This window comes from Scyliorhinus torazame, chromosome 13 (assembly GCF_047496885.1).
Source record: "Scyliorhinus torazame isolate Kashiwa2021f chromosome 13, sScyTor2.1, whole genome shotgun sequence".
Taxonomy (NCBI): Eukaryota; Metazoa; Chordata; class Chondrichthyes; order Carcharhiniformes; family Scyliorhinidae; genus Scyliorhinus; species Scyliorhinus torazame.
This window is the reverse complement of record NC_092719.1, coordinates 60,920,952-60,942,707: the sequence shown is the minus strand read 5'-3', so window position 1 is coordinate 60,942,707 and position 21,756 is coordinate 60,920,952. Positions and strand designations below refer to the sequence as shown.

General features: G+C 46.1%; 1 protein-coding gene across 3 annotated transcripts in view; it reads right to left on the bottom strand.

The window, feature by feature from the left end:
* Nucleotides 1-21,756, bottom strand: part of kif21a (kinesin family member 21A) — a 189,137-nt gene that overhangs the window by 133,992 nt on the left and 33,389 nt on the right. For all 3 annotated transcript variants that reach the window (XM_072471655.1, XM_072471658.1, XM_072471656.1), the window contains exons 2-4: nt 8,132-8,354; nt 4,713-4,895; nt 2,821-2,970 (exon numbers count right to left, since the gene is read on the bottom strand). In XM_072471655.1, coding sequence (XP_072327756.1) covers nt 2,821-2,970; nt 4,713-4,895; nt 8,132-8,354 — 556 coding nt within the window. The remainder of the gene's footprint in view (nt 1-2,820; nt 2,971-4,712; nt 4,896-8,131; nt 8,355-21,756) is intronic.

The following is a 21,756-nucleotide window of genomic DNA, read 5'->3' as shown; positions in this document are numbered from 1 at the left end:
GGAAGGAAGGAAGAGACTGCCAGCGAGAACTACCTTTGTGAAGATAGACCAGAGGAGCTCTTGTGCTCAAATCCATAGCCCTACCAAGCCATCTTTGCAGGTAGTATACACAGATCTTGGGTACCTCCAATATATTTTGTGGGCAATTTATGGGTTAATTGTGTTAAATAAATATTGTTGAATTTGAACTTGTGTTTGTGGTTTGTTGTCCTTGTTAATAAAGACACCCAAGTAAAACCTGAGAGTAAGTGAACTGGTCGAAAGTATGAGGTTTTACAGGTACAACATCCTCCTTATAAAATTATTTTTCTGACAATATTAAATATTAAAACCATACAGCTTCATGCATGGTATCCTTTCTAAATTACTGCATGCGAATGTGTCAAATTGCACTAATTCTAGTTTTCAGTTGACCTTTGGGTCTGTTCGAGTGCTGAATTTGTCGATAGGAGTTCAAAATATCACCAGGGTCATAATAGACAAATCATTATAGAGCTCTAAAAATCTCACCCAGAACTTTCTTCATCTAAAATCCAAGACTTTGCACCCTGGTTGGGACCGTAGCTGCTAATTTGGAGCTGAATTTGCACAACACTCAGCTCAATTCTCAGCTGAGAATTCTTGCCTTTTATCTCTTGATGTTTCCTTTGTTTTGGTGTAATTTTGCCTCAGGTGTCGGGCTAAAAACCGTTGTGTGATTACTTCAAATTGTATTTTACTGCATAAATTGGACTCCCTTTGGGATGTGTCAAAGGTTCTACTTAAGTATAAATTGTTGTTAAACTCAAACTATGAGAACTCAATATTTTCAAATCACATTCACAGAAAATGCTCCTTTCAACAATCATTCTGTTCATCTTCAGTTGTTAGCATAAAGTGAACCTCGATTCTCATCACCGTGAACCCAAGTAAACTAAAATGAGAACCCATAACAATTGTGTTTCACCAATCTTGCTCTGAAAACTACCGTTGAACATTGGTCTGCTTTTGGCAAACATGATAGAACAATTATGTTTAAAATATGAAGAAATGCACTCGCTATATAATAATAATAATCTTTATTAGTGTCACAAGTAGGCTTACATTAACACTGCAATGAAGTTACTATGAAAATCTCCTAGTCACCACATACTGGCACCTGTTCGGGTACACCGAGTGAGAATTCAGAATGTCCAATTCACCTCACAAGCATGTCTTTCTGGACTTGCGGGAGGAAACCAGAATGCCCGGAGGAAACTCACGCAGACATGGGGAGAACGTGCAGACTTCACAGACAGTGACCCAAGCTGGAAATCGAACCCAAGTCCCTGGTGCTGTGATGCAACAGTTCTAACCACTGTGTAAATGTGCTGCCCAAGAATGATTTAAATGCAATTTCTTAACCATTTTCTTAAATGTTCTTAATTTTGTTGAGAAGAACCATTAGGAAATCTTCTACAAATGACTGTTTTCCCCCCAAAAACAAAAAAGTTACAAAAAGCCTACTCAAGTTTAGGATTTCTTCTCCAAAATGTGTGCATTACTGAACAACCCAAAATTGGTACGGCTTCTTTCATTTTGATCAGGTATGCAGCTAAAGACCGTGTATAATATAAAAGACATGGGGTGTCCTAAAAACATTGTATTAAAAACAAGTGAGTGAGCAAAGCTTTCAGAAATGCAGGGACAAATCTTCAGCAAAGACAGAATGCTTTTCCCTCAGCCTTGTTAGTAGTGAGCATCACAAATCTTTGATGAAAGGTCATCACAACCTGGAACGTTAATTTTTTCTCTCCACAGATGCTGTCTGACCTGCTGGGTTTTTCCAGCATTTCTTTTGTTCTCAAAAATGTTTAGTCTTAAATAAGTTTATTTCTCTTAAACTACACTGTATAAAGCTTGTCAAATTTTGTGAAGTGCCTGATCATTCTACATCTATGGCTCCAATGTGCTCAACTAATGGCAAAGTTGTCCTGGGTAGGATGAATACTTCTTGTTCAATTAACTTATTTTTGCCAATTTTCAACAATTGAGTAAATATACCATGTGAGAAGGTATTGAGTCATGCAGGCCTGGAAAGGCCAAGTTCAACTCATTGTCTCTGCTGAGTTTGCAATTTTCAACACTACAATTGGCATCACTGTTTCTGGACTGAAAGCAAAGTCAGGATTTCTGTTCTCCATTGTTTCCCAGTGACCTCCACCGTGGAGTGTGAGAAATATTTTGTAGCAGATTTTAAGGTCAATTAAACCGGAGTTATTTTAAGAATGTGATACAAGTAGCACTTCAAAAAGCAGTACAGAATCCAGTAAATCTATGACTTTAAAGCATTTTTGTCAGATGCAGAATGCAGGGCAAATGCATAACGATCCTCTTGGACAAGGTCGTAAAAAAGTCTGTCATTAGTGTTAAATTCTTTAACAGTTAAAACATGTACAATTTGGTTGTTACTTTTATAGGCTGTGTCACTGAGTGAATCCATTTTAAACGATGGAGGACTGGAATATTTTCCAATCACTGAAAACACTGGAGAAAAAAGGGCAATGGATGAAAAGCATTGGATTATTTAGGATTGCAGAGGGCACCAGCAATGCATATTAAAATTAAATGCTCCCTCATGCCATGTTTTCAGATAATATTCTGTTAGTTGCTCACCTATAACTAGTTGATTTAGCAACCGAATATAGGCAATGGAAATATTTCAGGTATTATAACGATTTTGCATTTTTTGTTGCACATTACATGGCCCAAAAAGAGTACATATTTTCCACTCAAAATCACCTTCCCAGCAAGCATTTGCTACTTCTTAATCACCTTCTTGGTTTTAACTCCCAATCTTACCTCCGCTTCTGAGCTAATGGTTCGTGTTCTTACTCCGACAGTGTAAATTCCTCCATTTGCATCTTCGTGGATCTTAATGTTTGACTTTTTGTGTCTTGCCTCAAGGTCACGGATTGAATCAAAGAGGTCGAGAATTTCTTCATTATAAAGCTTAAAAGAAATATCAGGAAAATAAAGCAATGTGCATCTTCAAAATCTGCTCATTTCATAATAGAAAGCTTTTACCAAATAATGCTTATATTGGAAACGTCATATTTATTACAAAATGAGGTGTGGAGGGTACATTAAGAAAATTAAAAGCTCAAAGTTGTTAAACATATGAAAGAAGAGCTAAGTCAGCTGTAATAAAGATCAGTTTTGCTTTTTTGTTTAAAGAATTCACAACTCTCAAGACAAACATAAAACTGAGGGAAACAAAGAATTCAAAATATAACGCTTGTCACACATTAACAGACTTTCAGCTTTAGTATCCAACCAGTTGCAACAGTGTCTTTATTTTGTTGATACTATTTTGGCACCTGCGCTTTGAACTTAACTAGCGTTTCTCCAAGCTGCTTAAATATATTCTTCTCCTTTTGCCCTCTTGCCTGGAGATAAAGATTCATCACAACATTGCAACTCTTAAATCTCCTCTATTTTCTCTTCTCCCTCAGTTTACCTGATTTTCACAACCTTGGTGATAATCCTGCACTCTCTACCTTCACCTAGGTTTTCAAATTTCAAATAAAAATGTCAACTATTTGTTTGGTCTCGATCAGGTTTTTTCAAACTGTGGGTTGCGACATGCAGGTTGCGGGAGGGTCGCAGAGCGATCGGTTGCAACATTCCCGATCGCGGGAGAAATGCCCAACAACCGCAGCCGGCTTTTAACAATGCTGGCTGCGACCGACCGGCTGAAAAGTGAAGAATGCTGGTTGTGACCGGCTTGAAATGCGGATGATGTCATCTTCCAGTCAGAAGTGGCGACAGAGAGCAGGTCACATGTGCAGACGTCTATGCTCATGCCGCAAAATCACAGAGGAGATATTCCTCCATTTATAGCTGCCAGCACGCAAGGCAACAGGACTGTAAAGAACTGAAGGTGGATAGTTTTGTAATAAGGAAGAGAAGGCCAGAGACACAAACAGGCCAGGATTTCACAACTGAATCTGCTGGAGAGATCTGAACAGGAGAGTCCACGGCCGGACAAAGCAGTGCCAGTGTCAGTTGCACAGGAGAGTTCATGGCAGGACAAAGTAGTGCTTGTGTGATCTGAATACAGAGCTCCAGGGCCTCTGGAACATCCTATTACAAAGAAACTGAAATTGGGAACAAACCAATATAAAGATCATTTCTTGAGGTATGGCTTTATTATTTGTGACAATTCAAATCAGGACGCAAAGCCCATGTGTGTTATATGCAGGGAAGTATTGGCAAATTAATATTTAAAACCCTAAAAATCCCAGGGGGGAAAAAAGTTCAAAAAACACCGGTCTAGATGCTCATTAAATTTCTTTTAAGACCATGTAAATTTGCAGTCCCTTGATTTCTTCACATTTCAAAAGCATACAAGATGACAAGCCTTTACAGAATATTTTAATTTAGAAACTTCATTACTGCTTTTAGGGCAACATTTACCATTAATGTAAACTGGTATCCAATAATGCTTAGCAATGCAGACCTAGTCATCATGTTAACTATAGCTAGATGTAATTCTGTATGATACAGAACACTTCCCAGCTTTGCCTAGCTAATTAAACTAACAGCTGCGAACGGGAAAGAAAAAAATTAGTGAAACAGTGCACCATCTTTATGACAAATCTATCAACGGTGCATGTTGAAACCTTGCTAAAAATAGTTGAAATGGAGTACAGCAATTTTGACCCTTATGAATAATGACTTTAACTACGCACCTCAAGAAACTGGGCATTAACTTTAAACTCTGGTGGTGGCAATCCACGTTCAACAGCAGTGCGCTTTCGCTCTTCAATACCGTAGTAAAGGTGTTTGACAGCACGCGGAATTATACCATGTTCAATTTCAGTGATGTTGACATCGAATCCAGTCCCCATGGTGTATGTCTTGCCAGAGCCAGTCTGTGAGGAGACAAAATGTGCCTTTTACTTCTCCAAAGACTTGTGTTTAATACAGATTTTGTTTCTTTTTTTTTTTTTAATTTAGAGTACCCGATTCTTTTTTTCCAATTAAGGGGCAATTTAACATGGCCAATCCACCTACCCTGCACATCTTTGGGATGCGGAGGCGAGACTCACATAAACACTGGGAGAATGTGCAAACTCCACACGGACAGTGACCCAGGGCCCGGATCGAACCCGGTCCTGGGTGCCGTGAGGCAGCAGTGCTAACCACTGGACCACCATGCTTAATACAGATTATACCAAAATGGAAGACTTTGCTTCTGTGCTTCTGAAGCTATTTTCATTTATATAAATATACGTTTACCTGAGAAAGGACGTACTGGCGCTGGAGGGTGTGCAGAGGAGATTCACTAGGTTCATCACAGAGCTGAAGGAGTTGGATTATGAGGAGAGGTTAAGTAGACTGGGACTGTACTCGTTGGAATTTTGAAGGATGCGGGGGGATCTTATAGAAACGTATAAAATTATGAAGGGAATAGATAGGATAGATGCAGGCAGGTTGTTTCCACTGGCGGATGAAAGCAGAACTAGGGGCCATAGCCTCAAAATAAGGGGAAGCAGATTTAGGACTGAGCTTAGGAGGAACTTCTTCCCTCAAAGGGTTGTGCACCTATGGAATTCCTTGCCCAGTGAAGCAGTTGAGACTCCTTCATTAAATGTTTTTAAGATAAAGATAGATAGTTTTTGTAAGAATAAAGGGATTAAGGGTTATGGTGTTCGGGCCGGAAAGTGGAGCGGAGTCCAAAACAGATCAGCTATGATCTCATTGAATGGCGGAGCAGGCTCGAGGGGCCAGATGGCCTACTCCTGCTCCTAGTTCTTATGTTCTTGTATAACAATTTTCAAAAGCAAAAACTGAATTTTTACTTCCTCCTTTCATCACCCCATACAAAACCATGATTCCTAGCCCCATGAAATAAATCCAATTGCAAAATTCAGGTTCTCTAACAAGTCAGGAAGAGGTGCTCAAGAACGGGCTTGGGATTCCTCCAATTGCGTATCTCTTCCTGTGAAGCATCAGAACTCTGGGCAGCATTTTTGCCCGTGATATTTGAAGGACGGAGGCTGAGACAAATCTTCATGGTCCCTCATTGCAGAGTTAAACTTAATGTTGGAGGAAGAGGAGACTGTCAATGTGGCGTTGCATACATGGTCATGCCAGCACATACAAACATATATTTGAACTAGGAGTCCCTTGAGCATGCTCCGCCATTCAATATCATCGCTGATGATTGTAACCTTCCGCCTACCCGATAACTTTTCACCGTGTTCATCAAGAATCTGTCTACCTTTGTCTTAAAAATATTCAAACACTCTGCTTCCACCGTCTTTTGAAGAAGGGAGTTCCAAAGACTTATGACCCTCAAAAATATTCTCCTCATCTGTCTTAAATGGGTGATCCCTTGTTCTAGATTCCCCCACAAGAGGGAACATCCTCTCCACATCCATCCTGTTGAGGCCCCTCAGGATCTTGCATGTTCCAATCAAGTTGCTTCTTACTCTTCTAAACTCCAGCGGATACAAGCCTCGCTGTTTTTCCCATAAGACAACCCGCCCATTCCTGATATTAGTCCAGTAATCTTCTCTGGTCTGCCTTAAATGAATTTACATTCTTCCGGAAATATGGAGACCAATACTGTACACAGTACTCCAGGTGTGGTCTCACCATTGCCCTCTACAACTGAAGCACAACCGCCCTTTTATATTCAATTCCTAGCACAATAAACAAAACATTTTATTAGCTTTCCTAATTACTTGCTGTACCTGCATACTAGTCTTTTGTGATTCATGCACAAGGACACCCATATCCCTCTGAATTTCAGAGCATTGCAATCTCTTGCCATTTAGATAATATGCTTTTATTAAATTCTACCTGCTAAAAGAGAGTTTCACAATTTCCCACATTATACTCGATTTGTCAGATATTTGCCCACTCACAACCTATGCCCCTTTGTAGCCTCATGTCCTCTTCACAATTTACTTTCCTACCTATCTTTACGTCATCAGCAAATTTAGCAACGATACCTTTGACCCTTTCATCCAAGTCATTTACATAAATTGTAAACCGTTGAGGCCCCAGCACAGATCCCTGTACACACCACTCATTACATTTTGCCAATCAGAAGGCCCATCTATTCTATGCCTACCCTTGGTTTCCTTTTCGCTAGCCAATCTTCTATCCATGTCAATATGCTACTCCCTACACGGGCTTTTATTTTCTGCAGTAACATTTGATATGACACCTTATCAAATGCCTCCTGGAAATCTCAACACATCCGCTGGTTCCACTTTATCCTCAGCACATGTGACCCACTCAAAGAAATCCAATAAATTGGTTAAACATGATTTCCTTTTCACAAAGCCATGTTGACTCAGCCTGTTTGCCTTGAATTTTTCCAAGTGCCCTGCTATAACATTGTTAATAATAGCTTCAACTATTTTCCCTATGACAGATATTAAGCTACTCGGCCATGTTGTTTCCTGCTTTCAGTCTCCCTCACTTTTTGAATAAAGGAATTACATTTGGTAATTTTCAATCTAATGGAACATCTTCAGAATCTAGGAAATTTTGGAAAATTAAAACCATCGCATCAATTATCGCATTAGCCACTTCTTTTAAAATCCTAGGATGAAATCCATCAGATGATTTGTCAGCCCGCAGCTTCAATAATTTGAAAAGTACCACTTACTTCCCTGGTGACTCTAATTTTCTTGAGTTTCTCCTTTCGTTCCAAATCCTGATTTAAAGTTATTTCTGGGATTTTTCTTGTATCCTCTATGGTGAAGACTGAATCAAAATACCGGTTCAATTCATCTGCCATCTCCTTATTTTACATTTTTAAATCCCAGACTCACTTTCTACAGGACTAACATTCTCTTTGTTAACTCTTTTCTAATTTAAATATCTATAGAAACTCTTACTATGTCTATATTTATGGCTCGCTTTTTTCATACTCTAATTTTCTCCTACTTCTAGTCTTTCTTTGCTGCTCGTTATATTCTGTCCAATCTTCTGACCTGACAACCATCCTTTCATTATTAAGATCATTGCTCGGTAGTTTATTGTTTTGCCAAGCTACTAGTTATCTGTATTAAAATTATAGGTTTATGTTTTCCTTTAAGCTCTATAGAATACAATGTTCTTAAAACAAACTTTACGCAATGATACTCACCTGACCATAAGCCAATACGGTGGCATTGTAACCCTCTAAGCACCCATCAATAAGCTTTTCAACACAATTCATATAAATCTCCTCCTGCTGAGTGTCCATGTCATAAACAAAGTCAAAGGTAAATGCTTTATCCTTTCCAAGGACAACCTGGGGCTCTCCAGGTATAACAGAGGTGCAAATATGACATCCCTCAATCTTCTCTTTAGCCAGTTGTGGACGAATTCTGTACAGAAAGGAAGGAACAATGAGCCCAATGTACAGTTAACACAGAGATATTAAACTTCACAGGGTAATGTTACAATATGATGTTTTAATCCATGTCGATTTCAGTCAGCCTACCTTGACAACTGGTGATCCAAGCATTTTTTTTTTAGTGCTACAAAATGGAAAATGGTGCTATGTTTTAATCAGAAGCACTGCTGCACAGAAAATGTCAATTTGTGAATGCTTTCTTATTTTAGAAAATATACCTTTGAATCATACAAACAAGAGAATGAGTGACCCTTGATCTTTAATCTATAGATCGTCTCAGCCTTTGTGTACAGGAAAGCCCTTCCAATTAGTTATCTCTCTCCCTCCACCCACCCCAAAAAAAAACAAGATTCGTCCTAACATCCTGTTTCAGCAAGGACACCAAGTCAGGCTTTTCCACAACTTCCACTCAGCCAGAGAGGTGGAATGAAAGTTTCTCATCTGCTGGCTGCAAGGATTGCACACAATTAAATGTGGGCAGTCCCATATTGTTCTGTTTTGTCTTTGGGGAGACAACACAAAACAGTTGTTAATTTGGCACCAATTCAGAAAATGGAAAAAATATATACACCGTTGTAGCAGGGGGTGCTCTTTGGACATTGAGGGATATTGCTGGAACACAGTAGTTTACAACTAATTGTATCTAGCTGACCTGGGATTGTCAGATGTTGACACTAGCTGCCCGAAATGAGGGGCACCAGTATCCCATACTACAACACACACACCAAACGAGTTTAAAAAAGTCTCACTTCCAATTACTATCCAGCGAATCCTGCTGGTAAATGACTTCGTGATATTGGAAAGGCAAAGAGGACGAAATATTAGAAAACTTATTTTGGTATCAAACTAGATAACAATGACATGTTACCCACATTCACTGGAAAGACTGAAAGACTGTAAATGTGGAAAATAACTTAGATAATCGGGAAGAGCAGGGGACCAGAATTAATATTGATAGCTCTACCAATGACACCAACCAAGTTACCCCCTTCTGTCAAGTCTTTCTTTTTTTTAAAAAATAAATGTTTTATTAAAGTTTTTCCAATGAGCGTTTTTACATAACAAAAACAGAAATAGATAGTAATAAAAAATAACAATAAACATAGTCCAAAGCTTACAATGAAACTACTTACACAACAGAATTTTTTTTTTTTTTTTTTTTAAATTTTAAAATCAGAACAAGGTGGGTTTTGTCTCTGTGCCCAACTCACATTATATCAACAGTACCCCACCCCCCCACCAGGATGCTGCTGCTGCTGACACTTACTGCTCCCCTAGACAGTCAAGGAAAGGTTGCCACCTCCGGGAGAACCTCATCAAGGACCCTCTCAAGGCGAACTTTATTCGCTCCAGGCTGAGGAACCCCGCCATGTCGCCAACCCAGGTCTCCACGCTCGGGGGTTGCGAGTCCCTCCACATTAACAGAATCCGTCTCCAGGCTACCAGTGAGGCAAAGGTCAGTACCTCGGCCTCTTTCGCTCCCTGCACTCCCGGATTCTCCGCCACCCCAAATATCGCTACCGCTGGGCTCGCCTTCACCCGAGCGTCCAAAACCCTAGACATCACCCTTGCAAACCCCTGCCAGAATCCTTTAAGCGCCGGGCATGCCCAAAACATATGGGCATGATTTGCCGGACTACCCGCACACCTCGGGCACCTGTCCTCCACCCCAAAAAACCTACTCATTCTTGGGGCCGTTATATGCGCCCGATGCACCACCTTAAACTGGATTAATCCGAGCCTGGCACATGATGATGAGGTGTTCACCCTGCTCAGGGCATCGGCCCACAGGCCCTCATCCAGCTCATCGCCCAGCTCCTCCTCCCACTTATCCTTCAACTCCCCCACTGAGGCTTCCTCTACCTCCTGCAGCTCCTGATATATGTCCGACACCTTCCCCTCCCCTACCCAGACGCCAGACACCACCCTATCCTGGATCCTACGTGGGAGCAGCCACGGGAATGTCCCCACCTGTTTTCTAAAGAAGTCCCGAACCTGAAGGTACATGAACGCATTCCCCGGGGGCAGGCCGAACCTCTCCTCCAGTGCCTGCATGCTGGGGAATACCCAGTCTATAAACAGGTCCCCCATCCTCCTAATACCTGCCCTATACCAGCCTTGGTATCCCCCATCCAACCTACCTGGAGCAGATCTGTGGTTATTCCGTTTCGGGGTCAATACCGAGGCCCCCTCCTCTCCCTTGCGTCTCCTCCACTGCCCCCAGATCCTCAGTGCCGCCGTCACCACCGGACCAGTGGTGTATCGCGCCCGCGAGAATGGCAGCGGAGCCGTAACAAGTGCCCCCAGACTGGTGCCTCTACACGCCGCCCCCTCCTCCATCATCCATTTCCTGATCATGGCCACATTGGCCGCCCAGTAATAACTGCAGACGTTCGACAGAGCCAGTCCTCCCACCCCCGGCTACGCTCCAAGAATACCCTTTTGACTCGCGGGGTTTTATTCGCCCACACAAATCCCGAAACAATCCTATTCACCCGCTTAAAGAAGGACTTGGGGATGAAAATGGGGAGGCACTGAAATACGAAGAGGAACCTGGGGAGAACCGTCATCTTCACAGCCTGCACCCGTCCCCCCAAGGAAAGCGGGAGCATATCCCACCTTTTAAACTCTCCCTCCATCTGCTCCACTAGCCGGGTTAAGTTGAGCCTGTGCAGGGCATCCCAGTTCCTCGCCACTTGTATCCCCAAGTACCGAAAGCTCCTCTCCACTATCCTGAGCGGGAGCTCCCTCAGTCTCTCCTCCTGGCCCATACCATGGACCATGAACAGCTCAATCTTCCCCACGTTCAACTTATACCCCGAGAACCTCCTGAAGTCCCCCAGGATCCGCATGACCTCCCCCATCCCCTCTAACAGGTCCGAAATATACAACAGCAGGTCATCCGCGTAGAGGGAGACCCGGTGCTCCTCCCCTCCGCGCACCAGCCCCCTCCAATCCCCCGAAGTCCTGAGCGCAATGACCAATGGCTCAATTGCCAGGGCAAACAGCAACGGGGACAGGGGACACCCGTCTCGTCCCCCAGTGCAGCCTGAAATATTCTGACATTAGCCGGTTTGTGGACACACTCGCTACAGAGGCCTGATACAGCAGCTTGACCCACCCTATAAATCCCTCCCCAAATCCAAACATGCCTAGCGCCTCCCACAGATACTCCCACTCCACCTAGTCAAAGGCCTTCTCCGCGTCCATCGCAGCCACACCCCCACCGCCCCCCACCCCCGAGGGCATCATGATAATATTCAGGAGCCTCCTCACGTTCAACTGCCTGCCCTTAACAAAACCCGTCTGGTCCTCCCCAATCACTCCCGGGACACAGTCCTCTATTCTGGTGGCCAGAGTTTTTGCCAACAGCTTGGTTTTCACGTTCAGGAGCGATATCGGCCTGTAGGGTCCACACTGAAGCGTATCCTTCTCCTTCTTCAGGATAAGCGAGATCAATGCCTGCGACATTGTCGGAGGGAGGATCCTTTTCTCCTTTGCCTCATTGAAGGTTCTCATCACGAGCGGGCTCAGCAGCTCCGAGAACTTCTCATAAAATTCTACGGGGAAGCCGTCCGGGCCCGGGACCTTGCCCGTCTGCATGCCTGCCAGCCCCTGACTACCTCCTCCAACCCAATCGGGGCCCCCAGTCCCTCCACCCACTATGCTTCCACCCTTGGGAACCTCAACCGGTCCAAGAACCGCCTCTTCCCTTCCCCCTCCCCAGGGGGTTCCGACTCGTATAACCTTCCGTAGAACTCCATGAAGACTTAATTGACCCTCTCTGGGCTCAGCACCATGTTGCCTTCCCTATCCCGCACTCCTCCAATCTCTCTGGCCGCCTCCCTCCTGCACAGCTGGTGCGCCAGCATCCTACTCGCCTTCTCCCCATACTCATAAACTGCCCCCTTCGCTTTCCTCAGCTGCGCCTCCGCCTTCCCCGTGGACAGCAAGTCAAACTCTGCCTGTAATTTCCGGCGCTCGCTCAACAGCCCCCCCCTCTGGGGCCTCCGCGTACCTCCTATCTACCCTGAGTATCTCTCCCACCAGTCTCTCCCTCTCCGCCCTCTCCTTCTTCTCTCTATGGGACCTAATGGAGATTAACTCTCCCCAAATGACCTCATTCAGAGCTTCCCAAACCACTGCCACCGTCACCTCTCGTGTCATTCGCTCCCACATAATTCTCAATACTCCTCCTTATCCGCCCGCACACCTCTGTCTGCCAGCAGCCCCACATCCAGTCGCCAGAGAGGGCGCTGACCCCGTTCCACCCAGAGTCGCAGGTCCACCCAGTGCGGGGCATGATCCGAGACCGCAATGGCCGAGTATTCTACCCCTCCACCCTCAGGATTAATGCCCTACTCAACACCCGACAGGAGCTCGGGCCCGCGGCCGCCCTGGTGAGGAGTCGGTGGGGGATCAAATTCTGGGGGCGGGGCACCTCCACGGCGTCCAGGCCAGGGATCAGCGGGCGCCTGCGATCTGGAGGGGCCTACCTCCTTCCGCGCGGGCCCGCTGTAGGGCTTCGCCATGTTGCACGGCGCCGGCGTGGAGACAGCCGTCGTGCACATGCACGGACACATGCCGGCAGTGCAGGGCCGCATATTGGCACCGGAGCAGCACTCCGGCGCCGTGCTGGCCCCGAGGGCCGCTGAATCGCTGGGCCAGGAGGCCCGTTGACGCTGGAGTGCACCACTCCGGTACCTACGCCGCCGTCAACACTTGGCCGGGATTTCGGAGAATCCCGGCCATGGTGTCTCATTTACAAAGCATAGGCAGACAATGTTGCAGTTCCCCCATCCTCACTGCCGTTTACTACATCAGAGCATAAATTAAATGAAATGAGTAGCAAGGTGAAGCTATTTGCAGTGTACAGTGCCACGTCATTTGAAACTCCAATGTCAAAGGTGCAAGCTTCAAGAATTTAAGTATTTGCGACAGTTTAAAAGCAGTCGGAGTCGGGCAGCACGGTGGTGCAGTGGTTATCACTGCTGACTCACGCCGCCGAGGACCTGGGTTCGATCCCGGCCCGGGTCACTGTCTGTGTGGAGCTTGCACATTCTCCCTGTGTCTGCATGGGTCTCACCCCCACAACCCAAAAATGTTGGCCATGCTAAATTGGCCCCTAATTGGAAAAAAGTTGGGTACTCTATAAATTTTTTAAAAAAGCAGTCTGGGAAGTGACTAATGGGGACACACACATACACTGCGATGAAGTCTCTAAAATGGTGCTGTGTTGGAAGCAGCCTCTGCAATGTTCCATTATAAACATCCAGTAGAATTCTAGAACAATAAAAAGGTACAAGATGTCAACAATTTTTTGAATATTTAGGTTTTGCCAAGTAGCACATGGAGTATGTAATAAGGAATGGGAATTAACAGGACAATGGAATCTAGGCCACCTGTCGTGCAGTGTACAGTCCATGGTTGTCATTCAGATTTATTCATCCTCAAACCAACATTCTCATCTACATATCCTCACGTCAACAAATAGCTCTGTCCTCCAAAAGGAGGATGTATTTGCTGATGACACAGAAGTAACTGGTCAAACCACCTCTCCATAAATTACTTACTTTACTGAGGAAAAGCACAAGGCTTCCATTGCATAAAGTCAAAAAATTCAAACACATTCCACTCAACCAATAAGCAAAATTTATAAACAGAAGCTATTCATGATTTTAACAGAAGAGAAATTGTTCAGTGCATGGCAGTAGGGTGGGAAAGGAGGGGTTTACAACAATCAACACTAGTTAGGTACCAGTGGGTTATTTGTACAGAGTAAAATTCTTAGTAATCATTCGCTTAGATTCATTTGCACACAATTACTGAGCTGCAATGTGCGAATTAACTGTTAAGTGACCATTCCTTTTGTGTACTCTACATTGTTGATTTACAGGGAGTCTCCATTTTCAGTGTCCCCTTTTAATGTGGCTTTGCTTTAAAGGACTTAATTATTTACATCTGGGCTCCAAAGTGCAGTGTTCCCAGCTTTAAAGGCGGTGGGCAGTGTGATGTCATCATGCACCCGGTGTGATGTCATCACACCTCAAGGCCCAGTGATCCTGAAGAGTCTGGCTTGGGATTGTGTTGGCGCCATATTGTCCTTATTCGAGGAACATTGTTTTTCTTGCTGCATTTTCAAGTACCCCCACACTTGTTTTGCAAGTTATTTCAGGGTTTCAACATTTTTTATGTATTTGTGTTCCACATGAGCACTTCTTAAAATGTTGCTATTCATTTCATTTCCCTCATTCTGGTTTTAGGATCATAGAAGTTTACAGCATGGAAACAGGCCCTTCGGCCCAACCAGTCCATGCCGCCCAGTTTTTACCATTAAGCTAGTCCCAGTTGCCCGCACTTGGCCCATAACCCTCTATTCCCATCTTACCCATGTAACTATCTAAATGCTTTTTAAAAGACACAATTGTACCCGCCTCTACTACTACCTCTGGCAGCACATTCCAGACACTCACTACCCTCTGAGTGAAGAAATTGCCCCTCTGGGCCCTTCTGAATCTCTCCCCTCTCACCTTAAACCTATGCCCTCTAGTTTTAGACTCCCCTACCTTTGGGAAAAGATGTTGACTATCTACCTTATCTATGCCCCTCATTATTTTATAGACCTCTATAAGATCACCCCTAAGCCTCCTACGCTCCAAGGAAAAAAGTCCCAGTCTATCCAGCCTCTCCTTATAACTCAAACCATCAAGTCCCGGCAACATCCTAGTAAATCTTTTCTGCACTCTTTCCAGTTTAATAATATCCTTCCTATAATAGGGTGACCAGAACTGCACACAGTATTCCAAGTGTGGCCGTACCAATGTCTTGTACAACTTCAACAAGACGTCCCAACTCCTGTATTCAATGTTCTGACCAATGAAACCAAGCATGCCAAATGCCGCCTTCACCACCCTGTCCACCTGCGACTCCACCTTCAAGGAGCTATGAACCTGTACTCCTAGATCTCTTTGTTCTATAACTCTCCCCAACGCCATACCATTAACTGAGTAGGTCCTGGCCTGATTCGATCTGCCAACCTTTCCTCCCTCCAAGATAAAGCTTCCACAGAATGCCCCAACGCCCAAATGGAAGGGTTGTTCTTTATGCACAAACCTAGAAAGGGCACCTAACACTGTCAAAGAACGCAGTTTCCCCACAGAATAAATGGTGCATGGCAGTCAGTTACTCTTCTTTGTGTGACGAATGTAGGAATCATTATATATTTATATTTGTGGCAGTAATGTTATTAAAAAGCCTGGTTTAAAATACATATAGGCAGTATGTTTGCTAAAGCCCTAATTAAAGAGCAGCAAACGGTGAGGAGATCATTCATTCCAACAGTTAAGTTGCTAACAGATAAAGAGCTAATGGGACATGATTTTTATATTAGATGGCTCCCTGGAAAACAGATATATTTTTTAAAGAAAATATTGTATTCAAGGCATTTTCACATATACATCCAAAAATCAGAAGAACACCAGAATAACTCAAGACAACCCACCCCACCTGCCTTGCTGACCCCTCAATCCTCCCTAAAGAAATCAATAAACGGCTTCCACCTCCAGGTGAAGCCCCCTGCCGACCCCCTCAAAGCGAACTTCACCATCTCCAGCCGCAGGAATTCTGCCAGGTCACTCACCCACACTCCCGCTTTTGACAGCTCAGTCTCACCAACCTAGTAAAATCAGTCTCCAGTTTTCAGGGAGTCAAAGGCCAAGACATTGGCCGCTCTTACCACCCTGGACTCCTGGCTTTCCCAACACCCCAAATATAGCCATCTCTGGACTCGGAACCACCTCCACACCCAATGCCTCAGACATCACGTCCAAGAAACCCTGCCAGAACCCCCTCAGTCTTGGACATGCCCAGAACACATGGAAGTGATTCCTGGACACGCCCCCCCCCACCCCACGGTGCACCGGCCACACCTATCCTCTACCCTTGCAAAGAACCTGCTCACCTTCGCCACCGTCATGTGGGCCCTATGCACCACTTTAAACTGGATCAATCTTAACCTCGCACACGACAAGGATGCGTTTACCCTCCGCAGGGCCTCTGCCCACATCTCGGCTCCCCCATCTCCCCTCCCATTTGTGCTTAATGTCACTCACCTTCCCCTCCCAGCTCCTTGTCCTGCAACCCCGGAGGCAGCAGGAAAAGATGGCACCTCTCTCCTTTCGAAGGCCGAACCAGCAGGTACCTAAAGCCACTCCCCCTGGACAGCTCATTCACTTCCTCCAGCCCCACAAATTTGTCCCCTATGAACAAATCACCTAAACACTCAATCCCTGCATGCCGCCACCCCTTAAACCTCGCATCAGCTCCGCCGGCACAAACCTATGGTTATTACAAATCAGTGCCCACACAGAAGCACCCTCCGACCCCAAATACTGCCTCCACTGCCCCATATCCTCAGGGGCTACACCACCACTGGGCTCATGGAATACCTGTCCAGCGAGAAACGGCAGAGGTGCCAACAACAGAGCCCTCAAGCATATTCTCTGGCACAATGCCACCTCCATCGTTCCCCACACCGACCCCTCCACCACGGCCCATTTCTTTACCATAGCAATATTCGGCGCCCAATAATAGTTCATCACGTTCGGCTGTGCCAATCGCCCCTCCCCTCGCTTCAAGAAAGCCTGGCACACCTGCAGGGTCTTCCCCGCCCACACAAACCTGGAGATCAGCCCATTGACCTTCCTTAAAAACGACTTGGGGATAAAGATTGGGAGGTTCTGAAATACAAACAGAAACCTCGGCAGCACCGTCATTTTCACCATCTGCACCCGCCTCTTTTCCGCCTTCATCTGCTCCACCAGCTGAGCCAGGTTCAGTTTATGTAACTGCTCCCAATTCCGCGCCACCTGGATACCCAAATACCCGAAATTTGTCCCCACCACCCAAAATGGCAACTCCCCTAGTCTCCTTTCCTGCCCTCTTGCTTCAATCGGGAACACCTTGCATTTCCCATATTCAATTTGTATCCTGAAAATTGGCCAAAGTCCCCCAAGATCTCAATGATGCACATTTGCAACTGGCGCCCTATACAACAGCCGGACCCAATCCACAAGCCCCTGCCCGAACTGCCCCAACACGTCCAACAAAATACACCCACTCCACCCGATCAAAAGCCTTCTCCACATCCAACGGCACCACTACCTTCACCTCCTGCCCTCCGACGGCATCATGATTACATTGAATAGCCTCCTCACATTCGTCGGCAACTACCCCCCTTCACAAATTCAGTCTGGTCCTCGCTGATCACCCCCGGCACACAGTCCTCAATTCGCTATGCCAACACCTTGGCGTCCACATTCAATAATGATATCAGGCGGTACGACCCGCACTGCTTCCTTGTCCCTCTCCAAAATCAGCGAGATGGAAGCCTGCGACAACGTAGAGGGAAGTTTCCCCCCTCTCCCTCGCCTCATTTTACACCTTCACCAGCTTTAGGTCCTACCCAAACTTTTCATAGAACTCTACCAGCAGGCCTTCTCTGCTTGCATCGCCCCCATACCATATAACACCTCCCTCAGCCCAATCGGGGTCCCCAGGCCCTGCAACAGCTCCTCTCCACTATGGGGGAACTCCAACCCATCCAGGAACCACTGCATCCCCTCCTTCCCGGTCAGGGGCTCCCACTCGGTAGAGCCTCCTGTAAAAGACCTCGAACACCCCATTCACTCCCTCAGGGACCATCATCCCCTTGCCCTTATCATCCAGATCTCCCTCGCCGCTTCCTGCTCACATTTTCACCGTACTCATACATAGCCCCTCTGGCCCTCCTCAACTGCCCCACCGACTAGCCCAAACTCCATCTGGAGCCTTTGCCTCTCGTTCAACAGGAGCATCTGGCGCTTCAGAGTATCTCTGTCCACCCTCAAAATCTCATCCTCCAGCCTTGCCTTCTCCCCCACTCTGCCTTCTCCCTATGTGCCCGAATTAATAGTGCCCCTGACGACAGCCTTGAGTGAGCTTTATGCCGTGGCGGTTGTGAGCTCCCCGTGTCGTTCAGCTTTATATTGGCCCAAATGACAACCCGCACCCGCTCACACACCTCATCTGCCAGCCTCCAGCTGTCCACCACCATCGATCCCTTCCCAACTGCACCACTCCACCCCCCGTCCCTCGCACCCCCCCCCAATGCACTCCACAAACCCCTTCAACTCCCTCGCCACTGCCGACACCATCAATGATTTAGGACTCGACCGGTGTAAGTTCAGATCTACTGCCCTCTTAAAATCACCCCCCATAATCAACCAGTGCGAGTCCAAGTCCGGGATCCTTCTAATCACCCGCCTCAAAGAAACCACATCATCTCAATTCGGGGCATAAACGCTTACCAGAGAGTCTGTCCCCTCCAACTTCTCACTAACCATCACATACCTCTCTCGCCACCGCCCACCCCCCCCCCCCCCCCCCCCGCCCCCCGCTGCCGATCAGTCACAATGCTCCCTACCTCGAACGCAACCCACTTATTCATCAAAACTGTCACCCCCCCTCGTCTTCATATCCAGCCCGAATGAAACACCTGCCCCACCCATCCCTTTCTCAGTCTCGTCTGGTTCCCCAACATCAGGTGCATCACCTGCAAAAATGCCATGTCCACCTTCAAATTCCTCAGATACATGAACACATCGACCGTTTAACTGGCCCATTCAACCTCCTCACATTCCACATGACCAGATTGGTTTGGGGGGGGGGGGGGGGGGGGGGGGCACGCTCCCAGCCCCCTGCCGATCAGCCATATCATTTTTTGAGCCAGCCCCCGGCCAGCGTCATGCGACTCTTCATGTCCACCGCCATCGATCCCTTCCCAACTGCGCCACACCAACCACCCTCCCCCAAACAAAGAACCAACCCCATCCCCCTTCAGGCCTTCCTCCTGGCAACACACTTCACTCCCGTTAACTAGCCCGTCCAGCTGACGGTCTCCAACCACCCCTCCGGCGATCCCTACAGCTCTCCTCCCCACCCCCCAACTGTCGACCACTAAAGTGTAACAAAAGGCACACTCACTATCATTGCTCCCCCACCAAGACCTGCCCCGGAATACCCCCCCAAAAACACAAAATTCCTTCAAAGTTCAATGTCCTCACATTCCTCCCTGTCCATTGTCCCTCAAACTCCATCACCCCCTCTGGCATGTCAAAATAAAGCTCCCGCTTCTGGAAAGTCATCCACAGATGGGCAGGATATAATACCCCAAACTTCACCCCTTTATCAAACCTTGATCTGATTGAACCCGATCTTCCTCTTCGCCAGCTCTGCACCCAAGTCCTGGTACACCCTCAGCTAACTCTCTTCCCGGGTACACTTCTTGGTCTGTCTCACCCATCGAAGGATCTTTTTCGTGCCCAGAATGTGGTGTAATCGCACCACCATTGCCCTCAGTAGCTCGTCCGCCTTTGGCCTCCTCCTCAGCACCCTGTGCGCTCAGTCCACCTCCAGAGGCTGGTCAACCCCCCCCCCCCCAATCAATCTCTGCAGCATCCTCACCACAAACACAGCTGCCTCCTGACAATCCTTAAATTTTGACTCCAAGAGCAATTCTTCAGATCCTCCACCTTCTTCCTTAGCCTCTTCTGGCTCTCACGCGTTAGTCCCACCTCCGCCACCAATGAAGACCAACTGCTCTTCGTGCTCCCCTACCACCTCCTCCACTTTCTGGATCGCATGGCCCTGGGACTCCAGCCTCTGCTCAACTTGCTCAACCCCAGATCTCAGCTGTTCCACCATCTTGGCCAGGTCTTCCAGGGCCTCTTTCCTCTGCTGCAATTGTTCAGGAACTCTACCAACTGTTCCGTCGACCACTGGGTGTGCAGCAAGCTCCCCTTATACCCTGCCATCTTGACCTGTGGCTCACTATGAAGACTCTCCTGCTCTTTCCTTCTTGCACCACTCCTTGTCCGCGATCCATCCATCAGCCACATCAGAGGAGTATTACCTTTCCTGGGCACTCCTGTAACCTTTGCCCTCAAATACCATGCCCTTCGCGTGTGACAAAAATCAGCCTTGAGCGGGAGCCATGACACGTGCAACCATTCACTCCAGTGCCACCCCCGGAACATAGATAATTTATGAGGGACTGTATTTAGTCCTAGTTAAGCAGGTCATGCAACTTAGTGCGATACAGATGATATAATTCATGGGAGGAGTTGGGTCTGTTTGTAGTTTTGCAGTCTGTTGAAGATTTTAAATTGAACAGAGGTTTGCCATAGAATTTGAGCCTGACAAGACAGAAGAAGTGCACTGGATCTACGCTCTTGAAAGGATCGCTCTTCAAAATTCTCTACACAGCTAAGTAACCTACTTGTTAACTTTATTTATAAGTGACATTTGAACTGTATTGGGTTACTTACTTGGAATTAGTGGCAGGTTCAGTTAGTAAGTTACGTTTTTTCCTAATATTTAAGAACTGTTTAACTGATAATTGTAAAGCTATTTCTATGACGTTAATATGGTCAATTCTGTGTTTAAATTAAAGTTACTCCTAGGGTGCCATTACTCCTAGCGTGAAGTATCCTTTCCTTACAGTTTTACAAATAGGAAATTGTTTGGGGTTCTCATCCGGATCCGCAAACATTGGGGTCTGGTCTGGGCTCCTAACATCGGCATTAAAAAAAGATACTGTGGATGCTTGGGAAGTACTGAAGGCACCAGGTTGGCTCCAAACACTCTTAACCCCATACACTTGCTCTTTCTTCACCACCTAGAATCATACATAGTCAAATCAATTCCAGTTCTATCGGTTTATTATCCAAAATGACTACTTTCTTCTGCCATTCGCCTTGATTATCATAGAATTTAGAGTGCAGAAGGAGGCCATTCGGCCCATCGAGTCTGCACCGGCTCTTGGAAAGAGCACCATACCCAAGGTCCACACCTCCACCCTATCCCCATAACCCAGTAACCCCACCCAACACTAAGGGCAATTTTGGACACGATGGGCAATTTAGCATGGCCAATCCACCTAACCTGCACATCTTTGGACTGTGGGAGGAAACCGGAGCACCCGGAGGAAACCCACGCACACAAGGGGAGGATGTGCAGACTCCACACAGACAGTGACCCAAGCCGGAATCGAACCTGGGACCCTGGAGCTGTGAAGCAATTGTGCTATCCACAATACTACCGTGCTGCCCTAATCATCACAAAATACACCTACTCTCAAGCATTTTATTTCAGAATAAAGTCTTACACATTTTGGGATGACTCTTTCAGGAGGCAACTTAAACTCGCACCATCAATAAAATTATTTCAGGAGAACAAATTTAACAGGATGCACAGAGGGGCAGAAACAACTGCATGAGACTAATGAATGGCTCATCTATAATGCATGCAAGGTATATTAAAAGTTATTAAAATAT